Source organism: Xiphophorus hellerii, chromosome 7 (genome assembly GCF_003331165.1).
Source record: "Xiphophorus hellerii strain 12219 chromosome 7, Xiphophorus_hellerii-4.1, whole genome shotgun sequence".
NCBI lineage: Eukaryota > Metazoa > Chordata > Actinopteri > Cyprinodontiformes > Poeciliidae > Xiphophorus > Xiphophorus hellerii.
In genome coordinates this window covers 29713621-29728726 of record NC_045678.1, presented here as the reverse complement: position 1 = coordinate 29728726, position 15106 = coordinate 29713621, and the positions used below count along the sequence as shown (strand labels likewise).

At 37.4% G+C, this 15106-nt stretch overlaps 1 protein-coding gene across 1 annotated transcript in view; it reads right to left on the bottom strand.

The window, feature by feature from the left end:
* The window catches only part of dnah7 (dynein, axonemal, heavy chain 7), an 82370-nt gene that overhangs the window by 37534 nt on the left and 29730 nt on the right, over positions 1-15106 (bottom strand). Inside the window, exons 31-40 of the mRNA XM_032568172.1 lie at positions 14217-14399; positions 12764-12940; positions 11441-11572; positions 7545-7766; positions 6540-6737; positions 4155-4310; positions 3909-4077; positions 2932-3058; positions 2011-2230; positions 506-1132 (exon numbers count right to left, since the gene is read on the bottom strand). Coding sequence (XP_032424063.1) covers positions 506-1132; positions 2011-2230; positions 2932-3058; positions 3909-4077; positions 4155-4310; positions 6540-6737; positions 7545-7766; positions 11441-11572; positions 12764-12940; positions 14217-14399 — 2211 coding nt within the window. The remainder of the gene's footprint in view (positions 1-505; positions 1133-2010; positions 2231-2931; positions 3059-3908; positions 4078-4154; positions 4311-6539; positions 6738-7544; positions 7767-11440; positions 11573-12763; positions 12941-14216; positions 14400-15106) is intronic.

The window sequence follows — 15106 nt, the reverse complement described above, 5'->3', positions numbered from 1 at the left end:
CCGAGCTAAACCTTTAATTTGGAAATTAAATGTTTAGCGTAGAAAGTAAATATTTTCTATGTAACTAAATATATACAAACTAAACATTAATCATTAAATTCCCAACTAAATATTTAGCTATCTATCTATCAATCTATTTTGTTTGCTAGCTAGCTATTTGGAAATTAAACTAAATGTCTAATTTCCAAACATTTATTTTGGAAATTAAATGTTTATCCTAGAAAATAAATATTTAGTTTGGAACTACACATTTACTTTAAAAACTAAATATATAAACTGTAACAAAATATTTAGTTGATGAAGGAAATATTAGCTCAGATCTAAACATTTAGTTGGGGAGCCAAATATTTTGCTTCCCAAGTAAATATTTAACTTGCAAATTAAATATGTAGGTTGAAACTGTGACATTTAAAAATGAATAACATCATTTAGTTTTTTTTTTACTTCATGACTAAATAAACTAAAACATTGCTGTAAATTTTTAACAGCTCTCTTCTGGTCTCACCTCTCCGGTGTTCAGCAGGTTGCCGATGTCCTCCAGGAAGGATTCCTTCTTGATCTGCGTGTCGGTGAAGAGGAAGACGCCGTGCGCCTCGCCCTGCGTCGACTTCCTCATCACCATCTTCAGGTCTTCGTGCCACTCGTTGCTGCCGTACGTCTTGCTGATTTCCACCTGGAAGAGCTCCGAGTCGGCCATGTAGGCGGCCAGCCGGGTGAGCGACTGGCGCCCGCTGCCGCCGACGCCCACCAGCAGCGCGTGGCCGCTCGGCTGCTTGATGATGCGCGAGATGCGGCAGACGTGCTCGATGGCGAAGCGGAACAGCACCAGGTTCATGGGCGCCTTGCTGACGTTGTTGTACTCGTCCAGGTGCGCCTCCACCACCAGGCGCAGCTGCTCCAGGTCCGGCACCTCGCGGTAGTTCTGGTCCTCGCCCTTCGGGTCGTGGAAGTCGCAGAACATGAGGCTGCGCAGGTCGTCCTCCGTCACCACGCCGTCCTGGTCCTGGTCCAGGTGCTGGAACAGCTGGTGGAAGTTCTCCTGCATCTGCTCCGCGAACACCACCTGCAGGTGGCCGACGAGCCAGGAGCGGTCCATGTCCTGCACCAGCCGGTCGCAGTACACCCTCAGAACCTGACCGGGCCCAGCAGAACTGTGTTATAGCAGAATTTTTCAGTAACAAGGCAGCTCAAACAAAAAAACAGCAAACCAGCAACAAACATCACATTTTATCAAAAATCATCAGAAAGCTGCTTTTCTAATGAAATTTGTAAATTTTCTTACAAATGCGGGAAAATTTCTGTCTACACTGCAAAAACTCAAAATTTTACCAAATATGTCTAATTTCCAGTGCAAATGTCTTAGTACACTTGAAATAAGACAAAAATGATTTAGAAAGATGTAAGTTTGTTTTAAGTCAATAACTATTTTATATTGATGAAAAGGTACTAGTTCCACTGGTAGATTATTTACCTGATAAAAGGACATTTTTCCATGTTACAAGTGAAATAATCTGCCAGTGAAACCAATAATTTTTATCTATATTCCAGCATTATTTACCTAAAACAAGCTCCTATTTCTTGCTGAAAAGTTACCAGTAAGTCAATTTTGTCTTATTTAAAATGTACTAAGATATTTCCACTAGAAACTAGACAAAAATATTTGGTAAAATTTTGTGATTTTGTAGTGAGGGAATAAGGAAGGGTTCCCTACACTGCAAAAACACAAAATAGTATTTTTGGTTTAGTTTAGTGCAAATATATCACTACAGTTGAAATGAGACAAAAAGCTGAATGACCAGAATGGTTTCAGCTTGGTAGAGGAGCTTGATTTAGGTAAATAATTATTTTATACTGATGAAAAAGTTCTGGTTCCATTGGTGGATTATGAACCGGACTTTCCAGACAAACAGACTGGAGTCTGATCAAAGCGGCCTGAACGGGTCTGTGTGACTCTGAAGGTTCGGGTCATGGCCTGATGGACGGCCCGGTTCTCCTGTTCTCCACTGTTACCTCGTGGACCCAGAGCCGTTTGATGACAGACGGCTCCTCTGCGGATTCGGGCCGGGACAGGCAGATGCCCTGGATGACCCGGGAAACGTCGCGCAGGTTGAACAGGTAGTGGGACTTGGCTGGTGTTGGCAGTAGGTTCTTGGTCGCTTCCCGGTACACGGACAGAGTGCTGTTGACGATGTCAGAGGTCAGGGACGCGATGTAACTTGGAAAGGGAAACCTGGAGGTAAAAACGGGTCAGAACTTAGGAAACCTCTGCTCAAGTATGGGATTAAAATCTTGTCTGAACTTTTCATTTCAATTAATGAATAAATGAATGAACTGAGGGATTTCAGTCCAATTATAGACGCCATAAGCACTGCAAAACATTAAATCTTATCAAGTATTTTTGTCTAGTTTCGAATCTAAATATTTTAGTACACTTGAAATAAAACAAAACTAACTCACATGTAACTTTTCAGCAAAACATAGGAGATTGTTTTATGTCAATAATCCTTGAACAGTGATGGAAAAAAGAAATGGTTCAACCAGTAAATTGTTTCACTTTATGACAAGAATTTTCTTCCATATTATATGTGAAATAATCTGCCAATTGAACTGGTATGTTTTCATCAATAATAAGGAATTATTGACTTAAAACAAGCTCATAAATCTTTCTGAAATGTTTCCTATAAGTCTGGTGTGTCTTATTTCAAGTGAAGATATTTTCAGTAGAAAATGAACAAAAATACTTGATTTTGTGTTTTTGCAGTGCATTTGTCTCTTTAGGCCCTCCATTTTGAGTTTTTAAATAACTTTGTCCAAAAGAGTTGAGCAACCTTTTAAAATGTAAAAGTATTTTTTAAAAATGTGAAAATACTTTTGAAGATGCATACCACACTTTTCAGATTTTTGTTTCTAAAATGTGAAAACTGCTGTTACCTTATGGTGAAATGCCAATCTGTGATCCTGGAGAAGATCGTAAACATTGTCTTCTCATCGAATTCGTTGATGGTTGCCACGTTAAAATGGCGGAGGAAACGAGGAGTGACAGGATTCCTTCCACCGCCTGAAAAACAAATTATTTAATCGTTTGGTCTTTCTCGTCTAAAAATATGAGTTACATACAAAGAATATTTTCAAAAAGTGTTTTTTATTTCATTCATAGTGTTGGAGTATTAGAACCAGGCTACACAATTATTTGTTTAATTACAAGAATACAGACACGATATTAGGAGAACAAAAACATAATTTTACCAGAAAAACATCTTTAAACTTTAACTTTATTTATTTTTGTCCGCCTGGTGATGTAATTTTTAAATATTCAATGATTGATGTTTTGATCAGTTACTCGGTACTTCAAATGCCTTTTTACCAAAAATGTTTTTACTTTTGCTTGAGTAATTTCTTGGATGGATACTTTTTACTTTTAGTTGATTAAAAATATATTGGAGTGATGCTGCTCTTACTTGAGTAAAATTTTTGGGTTATCAATGTTTTGCTGCTTTAGGACGTCTTGTCACTTTAAATCCAAAGAAGCTGCTGCTGGCCACATCCCCAAAGTCAATGTTTACACTCACACATGAAAATGGCTGGCAACAGAGCCACGATTGTACGACAGTACATCTTTGAAAAGCAGAAGTGGAGCCTCCTGCACACCCAACACGAATGCAGCAAGTGGTTTCTGGATGGTAAGTTGACAAAAGTCTTGTCTTTTCCAGAAGCCATTGTACAGCTGACTAAACGTGCTGGAACTCAGCTTATGTTGCTAGGTAACCGGCAGCAGAAGCAGTTGAGACCAAAACGGAAGAACAAAAGCAACCAAAATGTGAATTTTTGCACAACAGGTCTCCTTCAACTGCCAGTAGATGCGGAGGAAGAGGATGAACTGCTTCCTGTGACACAGGGCTGCTGCTCACCTGGTGGCCCCATGGCACACATGATCTGAATGTCCATCAGGCGGATCATGGAGCAGTCCTTCATGTCGTACCAGTTCCAGTGGTCCAGCCACTGGCGCAGCAGCTCCACAGGAGGCTGAGCGCCGTAAACCTCCCTGGCTGGCATGTTGACGTCGTCTACGAACACCACCTGAGAGGAACCCAGCAGATGAGGTCACATACGACGACTGGCAGGTGTTTAAGCATTGAAAGTGTTGAAAGCCGTACCATTTTCTTTCCCATCGGAGGCCCGAAAATGCCTTTTCGCCGCTTATCGAGCTTGGATATGATGAGGTTTTGAGTCTGGGCCGCTGTGGTCTGGGCCGAGAAGCTGATGAATAACGGGCTGTATGCATCCTTCTGCAGCCTGGTCAACAGGAAGTCCTTCAGAACACAAACAGGAAGTGGAAACATCAGATTTTAGTGTCCAGTGGAGAGAACATAAACGTCACTGACTCGTGGATGTGAAACAAAGTATTACTGTTTAGATTATAATAGGTGCAGAAACACCTTGTAAACAAACCTGATCCAAACAAATGAGAAGATTAATTGTGATTAATCGGTTAACGAAATAATCACCAAATAATTTAGCAATACATTTATTTTCGGATTTCAAATGAAAAAAAAAGAATTTAATTATTTGTTTATTTTATTTTAATGTATTTCTAATATTGTCTAAAAAAGGCATAAATGGTTAAATGAAAAACATGAAGAATGGCTTATTTTTAACAGATTAATTGATTAATTGTCAGAATAATCTATTAATACAATCAATTACTATAATAATCATTAGTTGCAGCCCTAGTTGAATGTTTTATCCCCGAACTGGATTATTTGTTTATTTGCATTTTTAATATATTTCTACTATTGTTTAAAATAGGCTTAAGTGGTTAAATGAAAAATCTGAAGAATGTGTACATTTTTATCCATTAATCTATAAATTGTCAGAATAATCGATTGCTAAAATGTCATTCCCATCTAATCGGGTGATCAGATCATCATAATTACAGAAGCTATGTGACTGAGACGATGAGAGGATGCAACCCAACTGGTCCCAGTCTGATTCTGGACCAGAGCAGAGGAAGTGTGCAGGTAGCAGGAAGGGCATCGTGTCGTTTGTTTTCTCATGCTGTCCTCCTCTATCACGCCTGCCAGGTTTGGGATTCAGTCACGGTCTGCTGCCTGCAGCGCAGGATGGAGGCGCGCCGCCATGCAGGCAGGCGGAGGGCTCAGGGCCGAGCAGCGGGCTCCCCGGTGAGATGAGCTCCGTTTACCCGCCAGCCCAAAGTTTGAGCAAACTAATGGATGAAGCTACAAGGGCGGGAAGAGAGTCCTCTATCCAAACACAGAACGATCCACTGAGAAATACTCCGTATTCTTTCAAGAAACTCTGTTAACTCTGTCACAGAATCTAAGAGAGAAAGTAGCAGCTAAGAGCTGCTAATCAGTTTTAGCATCTCTAATCCAGACAGTTCGCTGCTCTGGATTATATTGGTGTGTGTAAACGAGGCTCCAATTAACTAATTAGTTACATAAATCTTAACATAATTAATTACATTATTTGTATTTTATATACAAAAGACACTAGCCGGAACATTTGTTTGTGTTTCCGGTACATCCCTAAAACTGACGCACAACCTGCGTTCGCATTAATAAATCCGCTTCTTTCGGCCCTTCGGGTTAATTTTTGCTTCAAAAAAACAATCAGACCGGACGCTGGTAAAGACAAATGTGTTCAAGATGTGCTAAAAGCAGTTAGCTTCTCAGCTAAGCTTTTCAAGGCTAAAATAACATCTGAATGCTAAACATGTAGCAGCTAGCTTGTTCCATGAACGGTCAGGGGTTGAAAGCTGAACATAATAGCACTTTGCACCAATCTGATAGTTGAATAACATGGATAACAGATTAAAAACAATAAATATATTTCTTGTTGAGCTCATATGTCTATTTATTCAATATTATTCAACTTTAAAAACCACTCAAAAAATGGAGACGGCTACTTATTAATTTTACAACAGTTTAAGAGCTACATTGTGGCACAACCGGCCTGTGAGGACACATCATTTTTTATAAGGCCCAAAATGAAAATGAGCTTGACAACTATGTTGCATAGAGAGAAATGTTCATCTCAAATATTTAAAAAATTAAGACAGCTGCTAATGTTTTCAGGAGTGTATGTCCCAAAAATTCAGAGCATACAAGCGCTGCAAAAACCGAAATATTACCAACTATTTTTGTCTAGTTTTTCTTGTGCAAATATCTCAGTACACTTGAAATAAGACAAAACTAACATCGGTGTAACTGTTCAGCAAGAAATATGAGTTTTTTAAGTCAATATTTCCTAAATATTGATGAAAAAGTTGCAAGTGAAATAATCTGTCAATATAACTAGTACTTTTTCATCAATATTAAGTAATTTAATTAAAACAAGCTCTTATTTTGCTGATACGCTACCTATAAGTTATTTTTTTCTTATTTCAAGTGTATTAACCTATTTGCACTAGAAGCTAAACCAAAAACACTTGGTAATATTTTGTGTTTTCCTAGAGCGCTTTAGAAGGTCGGCCATTTTGGCTTCACCTTGGTGCTTTAAAATCCACCGTTTGGACTCACAGTGATGTAGGCGCTCTTCCCGGTGCCGGTGGGCCCGATGAAGATGGTCGGCTTCTGGTGAGTAACGAGGAGCTGCATGAGAGCTATGTAGCGCACGGTGTTCTCCGTCGGCACGATGATCTCGTTGAACTCCATGTCTCTGCTGATGGCGGGCGCAGTCTTTAGCTCGTCCGTCCAAAGCTCCCACCGGCCCGGACCCTGAGGAACCAGAAGTTAGGCGGCTCAGATTTAGGATCACTCTGCTCTGCGGTAAACATGGAGACAGTTGATGAGCAGAGAAACACACCGATCTGGGGATTTAATCGCATTATAAACTGGATGTTTGCTGAAACGGATTAGTTTTTAAGTTTTGTATCGTCTGTAAAGTGAAACAGAGTCAACCGTTTCTGTCAGAATAGTACAGAAGAGGATTGGAGACACTGAAGACAAAATTTGAATTTTGACATCAATTTGCTGATCTTAAAGTCAGATTTTTTTTTTGTTGAAAAAACAACAAAAAAAACATCAGAATTCTGAAAGAATTGAGAAAAAAACTGCAGAATTTTGACTTTTTTTTTTCTCAGATTAAATTCTGAGATTAAATTTAAGTGGGAGTTAGCATCACTTAAACCCAAAGCTTTTAAATATTTTTGAGGAAAATTTGCAATAAGCTCACAATTATTCATTAGTGTGAAACAATGTGTGAATCTGTTTATTTTGAGTGAATTTCCATAAAAAACTGGAGCCGCTGGCTGATATAATTTAGCAGCATAAACTAAAAAATTTGATTTGATTTGATATTTGATCACACACTGTTCTTCTTATGTGTCTCTACCGATTTACTGTTATTTAGTACGTAAACATTTGATCTTGAAATAAGTTAAAAACAATTTTAACTGACCCGAAACAGGAGCCTTTAATATCAGACGTTAAGAAAAGATTGTGTTGCCTCAAAAGTAAATATCTGGTATCAGCTGCAGGTGCTGATTGGGGATCATCCAATCAGACGTTGCTTTGCGGTCGTACCTCTTTAATGAAGCGGTACTGGTAGACCGTCCCGTCGGAGGGCAAAGGAACCGTCAGCAGTTTCGGCGGCTTTTCGACTTCTCCCAGAATGCCATGAAGGCTCATCGTCTCTTTGCTCAAAGGTCCGCTCAGGATCTCTCTCACCACGGAGTCGAACTTCTCTCGACCCAAATCGTCGCAGGTGGCGCCGACCGACCACACCAGGCAGAACACAAAGATGCCCTTCGAACAAGAAAAGAACAGAATCTGACACTGATTTCTTTTTTAAATTATAGCTGAATATCACTTCCTGTTTATGAGATTTTTGACAGAAAAATCTCATAAATTTTCTCTAAAAGAGTCAAGAAAATTTCTAAATCTAAAAAGTCTAAAATTAGCTTAAAAAAAGCTCAAAAATGTTGAAATTAATAAAAATAAATCCTACTTCGGTTTAGTTGTAAGCAGTAAGAAACAGTTTAAAATGGGAAAAACTGTTTCATACGACGGCGTTAGTCATTGGAGATGTAAAAATGAAAAAAAGAAAAGCAAATTTGTTCCAAAAAATTCTGAAATCTGGAGATTATTCAAAGAAATTTTCTATAAAAGAATAAAAAATTCAGAATTTCAAAACTTAAAAAAATTACTAGAAAAAACTCAGAAACTGTTAGATTTAAGAAATTCTCTAAAAAAAAACAACAAGAAAAAACAAGGAAACGTTATTGATAATTTGCACAAAAAAAAAGCAACTCAGAAACTTTCAGAATAATGATTGACATTTTTGAGGGAAAAAAAACTTGGAAAATTCAGAGAATTTGACTTTAGGAAATTTCTGAGTTTTTTCTAGAACATGTTTGACTTGTCTCTTCAACCTTAGGAATGTCCTTGTTTTTTCTGATTCTTTCTAGCAATTTTTCACATTTTTAAACTTAAAAATTCCTTGTTTTTTGTAGAAAATTTCTAAAAATTAACCCCAAAATCTCCTAGTTTTTTCTAGCAAGTTTTCAACCTTTCAGGTTCTAGAAGATTTCAGAGATTAATCTCAAAATTTTAGATGTTTTTTGGAACAAATTTCTTCCTCTTTCTTTCTGTCTGCAACGCCTCTAACACGTGGTCGTGTAAGACAGGATGATGGAGTGTTTTCCCATCTTAAACTCTTTCCTGCTGCTGCAGCTACACCTGAGTGGGAGGTTAAACCAAACAGGATTTATTCTTATAAAAGCATCTTAATCACCGTGGAGCACCAACACCTTCAGTGGTTAAATCCTCTTAGAGCCGCCATTTACAGCTGGAACAGCAGGTTAGCTGCCTCCATTTTTAGTTGTTAAGTTTTCTGAGGTTTCAATAAAATGCTTTGAAATATTACAGGAATACAGATCAGTTATGATTAAAGACAAAAGGCTGTGTGATTTAGTGGCTCCAGATTTCATCTGGTGTGAGATTATTTAAATCAGGAGTTTTGAACGAGATGACAGGTCCTCTCAGAATAGTCCTATTCAGCAAGTACTACTCAGAGTACTACTCAGAGTACTTGCTGAATAGGACTCTGAAACTATTCAGGTGATTCAACACAGAAACTCAGTGTAGCAGCCAGCTGGACCATTAAAGCTCATATCTGTGAGAAATGTCAGCGCCATGACCCGACCTGTGCTATGAGACCATTCCTCTGGGTTTCTAGGTCAAAATAAAGCGTCTGAATTTATGGGTTCGTTAAAAAACGGATGGCAGCACATTGTAACTGAAGCTATCCTTGTTGCTCATCAAATAGACTCTAACACCTCCACATGTTCAACTCCAGCAGTTTTAGCAACACTCCGTGTTTCAGGCTCCACACCTTAAGGGACAAACGTTCCCCGCTCTAAAAGGGAAAAAATACATTTTTCACACAAATGTATAATTACTAAAAATACTTTTTTTTTTATTACTAAAAACAAATAAGAACTTTAACTACATATCTCAACAATAAAAATATTTATTCTACTTGCGATTATAATAATTTTATGCTTTGTTAAATTAAATAAGTACCTATAATTTTAGGTAACTCGACTGGTAGGTAGCTAGATAAATTGGTATCAAACTTGACACTAGCTAGCTAGATACCTAGCTACTAATCTAACTAGCTAAACTAATCTAACTAGCTACACTAATCTAACTAGCTACACTAATCTAACTAGCTAAACTAATCTAACTAGCTAAATATTTAGATTAGTAGCAATTTTGATAGCTGGCTAGATAATTAGAGATCAAGCTTGATCAATTGCTTGATGACTATATATGTAGTACATAGTATCATAGCTAATGATAGATGACAGATAATATGCATAATATTGTGCTTTCAAAATTAGTGAATGTTATTTCTGTCCAATCTTATGTCTTTATGGTCGCACCGATCTGTTAAATTAAATAAAACTGTACTTATCCTGGAATTAACAATGTAATTTATTGATGTTTCATAAAGATGCTGTGGTTCTATGTTATTTCTGCATGTCACAAACATTTTATTTGGACCTGAAATCAAGTCAGCCTCTGAACAGAGGGCAGCACATGTCTCCCTAATGAGCAGAACAACAGGTACAGCGGCTGCAAATAAAGGTTATTCTGTCAAACATCTCACTGTGTAAGAAAAGTTTGTTATTACTAGTCGGAGTTAAGTCTGCACAAATAAAAAGCCTTGGCCAGTGTGTGTATTATTGCATGAGACATGAAACAAAACCCACAAGAAAGGGATGTCTCTGTTGCAATCAAAAAAGGAAAACTAAAACAACACAAATCAGCAGGGATTCTGTAGAGATTGTAAATGAGGCTTAGCAGCCTCATGATGGCTCCTGCTGCTAAAAAGCTGATTAATTCAACACTTTGATAATGACTGGCGGGGAAACATAGCAGAGAAGGTTGAAAGGCATTCATCAGTGCCGTTTGCCACGGGACGATAATAGCAGCGTTCCTCCTTGCAGGAGGCAACAAAACAGGTCTCAGAAAAATTTATTTTTCTGTTCCCTCTGTGGGGGAGCAAATCTTAATAATTAAAGCAATCTAATATTTAGATGTTATTTGGGTTAAAGAAATATGTTAGGATGAGCCGTTTTCCCAGGATGATGTGAATACCACCATTCAATCTCAGCTCCACTGTACGTACTTGTTGTTTTAAATAATTGTGTAAAATCAAAAAATGTTAATGTTATTCTCCTCGGAAACAAACCTGGAGTGTTGCCTTGATTATTTTATGCATGTTTGAGAAATCCTTTAATCTCCATAGCAACCATTCAAATCTGAAAAACGCCTGGTTGGACTTAGCTCCTCCCCCACTCAGCTCCTTCAGACTAGCCAACAGCAGTTAGCAAACACCTGCTGGAACTGCTGAGGTCATTACAGCAGCTGGTAAAAACATTGTTAAAGCGATAATAGAGGAGCCATGTTGTGATGACTTCTTGAAGGCGGAGCTTCAGAAAGAGCAGCAGTTTTTAAAGAGACAGAACCACAATTTCAAGGAGTCAATTTTCTTTTGAGTCATATTTAATGTATAAAGACTTTTTTTTTATAACAACTGAAGGTGAAATAGTTACTTGATTATGCTATAGTATGGAATTATGTGCCTTGAAAATACATAATACTGGCCCTTTAAAGTATTTGTCTTTGACAAATGAAGTAACTGGAAAACCTTTTTCTGTTTCTATCAGTAAAATAAAACCCGTCCTTCAGTCTTCATCAGGATATTAAATACTGAATCTGAATGTTAACTAAGGCCAATCCGTCACATTAAGGGTAACAGTTCTCAAATTATTCATCAAGGTCTCGTCTTTTTACAAATAAAAAATTCTAACACTTTTGAGTCGTTCTGCATAAAACAGGAAGCTGATTAAGTTCAGTTTATCAGGCTGCTTTGTGAAACTTTAAAGAAAACTTGAGACATCGACACAAACCTCCAACCAGGAGCGAACGTCGTCTTGGCTTATGGTCTTCATTTTTCCCGGGTCGTGAAACTCATCCATCATGCAGTCCATCAGATTCATCAGGGACTTGACCAGGTTGGTGTCAGAGGTCGGGGACAGCTCCTGTAGTCAGACAACACAATTAGAAACCACCAACACGCTCTGCTGCCTGAGCATCCGGTGAGACCCGGAGCTCGTTACAAAGCCTGGATGTCTGACCAAACTCAGAAACCGACTCAGATTTCAGCCTGCAGCTGAACACAGCAGCACATTCCTGCAACAATCGTTCAAGTGTGGATGCAAGAATAAAAATCAGCTTTTCATTTTTCCCACTTGAGTTTGAGGGTGATGGACAGTTTTCAAGATGGACGCCTTGTTTGAGCTTTTGAAACTAATTACTTCCAGAAGGAGGGAAAGACGTGTGAGAGACTGAGAAACATCATCTTACTGGTTAGTGTTAGCTTCTGCAAAATTTTAATTGTGTTTAGTGCAAATTTTGTATGTGCTCGGAAATAGTGGAAGCTAATGCTTCCACATTTCTTTTTGTGTTTAGAGGATTAGCGTTAGCTTCCACTATTTCTTTTTGTGTTTAGAGGATTAGCATTAGCTTCCAGTAATGTTTTTAGTGGAACGTTTTAGCAGTTTAGCTTTATCTTCTGCAATTTTTTTACATACTTAGCAGCTTAGCAATAATTTCTGCTAACTTGCTAAATGGTTTAGCAATAACTACCACTAACTCTTTTATGTGTTTAGCCGATTGGCATTAGCTTCCACCAAAGTTTTTGTAAAATGTTTCAGCGCTTTAGCTGTGATTTCTGCACTTTTTGTATTTAGCAATTCAGCTGTACCTACCACTAATTTGTTTATATGTTTAGCAGATTAGCATTAGCTTCCACTAATATGTTTAGAGGTGAAAAATCTCCACCAGAAAAAGGAAACGCAAAATCAAGAAAATAAGAAATGTTTTCTATGGCTGAAAATATGATTTGACGCCAAACACACTCATATAATTTTGATTTTAATCAAGAAGTTAATTTTACATGTGAACCACAGCGGCCACCTTGAAAAATCAAAACATTGTCAGTGAAAATGATTCCAATCAGTCCTATTATCTTTGATCTGACAATAAAAATATAAATCTGTGGTGCAAAAGTACATTTTCTTTGACAACCACCTTGAATTTTTCAGCGGCCGAGTTAGGTTCTTGTGATGAAATATTCAGTCACCTGCTGCACTAGAAGTCAACTTTCAGTAGATTTAAACAAATTTGCTTGTGAGAAAAGGTTTTTGTTTGTTTGGTTGCAGCTGCAGCACCTTGGTGGACTTCCGGATGAGCTGCAGGCAGGCCGGCAGGATGCGGTCGAAGAGGCCGGTGATCAGCGCTTTGTGCTCATTGTTGAGCAAAGCCGGCAGAGTGTTGAGCCAAGACAGCAGGTGAGGTCTCCAGCCGAGCATGTGGGGCTCCAGGTAGATCATCCCGCAGCGAGACACCTGTCAGTAACACAGCAGGTAAAAACACTTTGGCTGCATTTGTTTACAGGAGAGAGTTTACGGATTAAAAACTCTGCAGTGAGACGGATAAAACGAACCGATTCCAGACTTTAAAAAAACGCAAATGTCTAATAAAAACCCAGTTATCTTCAGGAAGAAACAGACTGAAGAGCAAAGTTATGTAACTTGTATTGGAAATGTTGTTTTCAGCTCATGAAGTCTTTGGTTGTAATAAGACAGATTATATTGGAGATGATTTATTGAGAAAAATATAAAAATCTATAGATGGAGGATCCAAGGAGAGGGAATGAAATGAGTTAAAGTGAAAGAAAAATCAGTACGGTAGCCCTGAAGGAACACCAAGACCTTTGATCAATTAAAATAACAGTAACTAAAGGTTTTAGTTGGGAACTGACCCATATTTTTATAATTTTAAAAATATCACATCCTAATTATATTTTTATATTTGTAAAAATAGGATTTTCCTTTCCTCTCAACTTTAAAAGTCGTGTGAAACTTTAAAAAAAGAATCTAGACTGAAATGTTGTCAAATTTGTATTTTCTTTTTTTGCACATCACTAACAAACAGCAACTCTGACTATAAAAATATATTTATTTCAATTCTATAGGAAAAAAAGGAAAATATTTTTTCATTTTAAGTTAGAAAAATTACAGAAATTTTCCATTTGTCATCCAGGACACAATTTTAAAAAAATGTTGGATGGGAATAAAAAAAAGACTGAAAAACATACAACTGATATTTATTTTTTTTGCTTGTCTTTCAGGACTCAAGCGAGAAAAAAATACAGAACATTTTCTTTTCCACTATGTTGGTTGTTTGTTGCAGTAATGAAAGAAATATATATATATGTATTTTAATTCAGAAATATTTAACAAAAAAATGAATTTTGCACATCGCATTTTTAAAATTATTCCCTTTAGAAAAAATATTGAAAAAAAGAAAAAAAAACTCTATAAAGGTCAGACTTAGAAAATGGGTTTTCACAAAAAAAGAAAAAGATTTTGGCTTCCAGGATCAACAACCAAACACCAAGCTTAAAGGTGACAACAAAATAAAGAGTAACAAGAAAACAGGAAGTACATAGAACCCAGATCACCAAAATAAAACCAGAACTATTACTGGTTAAAAGTCCTGCAGCTTGTCTAACAGCTGGGCGGTTCTCTCTGATGTTTTACTCTGAGTTTTAGAGATGATTTACAGTATTTTTGTTTTATTCGGGAGTCATCCGTTAGCTTTTTGTCCCTGCATTCTCACCGTAGCCGGGGACGCCACCTCCAGGTCCATGGGCTCAAAGATGAGGCTCATCTGCGGCGACATCTGGATGATTTCGCCGCTCATCAGGCACAGCTTCTTGTTGTCGTCCAGCACGGTGTTCATGTTCTCGATCCACACGGCGTCGACCGGACCGTCAAAGATCAGCCACTTCCTGTCAGGACTCTGCCAGACAGGAAGTCAGAGGTCCTGAGCTTCATTTCCATCATAAAGGCTCAAATATATTCATACATTCAACTACATTTCAGTTATGACATGGAAAAAATGTTACGAGTGAAATAATCTGCCAATGAACTAATATTTTTTTTATCAATATTAGGGAATTATTTACTTAAAACAAGATCCCATATCCTCCTGAAAAGTTATTTGTAAGTTAGTTTTGTCGTAATGCAAGTGTAATAAAATCTTTGCAATAGAAACTAGTAAAAAATATGGGGTCAAATTTTGTGTTTTTGCAGTAAAATTACTGATTCAGAGTTTAGAATCGTAGCAGAACTAAAACAGGCTTTAAAAATCGTTCAGACTGATCTGATATCTACAACAGTCTAAAAGAGGAGCAGTAAAGAAAGCAAAAAGAAAACAGGAAATTTTCTTAAGAAATCTTGGAAATATTTTTTCTAGCAAATTTTTGAATTTGCTAGAAAAAACAAACTAATTTTGAAATTAATCTCAAAATTTCAGATTTTTGACTTTTTGAGATCAGAAAAGTTCTAGTTTTTTGGAAACTTTCTGAGATTAATCTAAAAGTTTCCTTGTCAAAATGTTTTTGTAGTTTTTTGACTTGGAGCTAAGAAATGTTTTTGGTATTTTTTTCTATAAACTTTCTGAGATCAATCTCACAATCAGATTTTTTTTTCTAGCAAGTTTTTGGA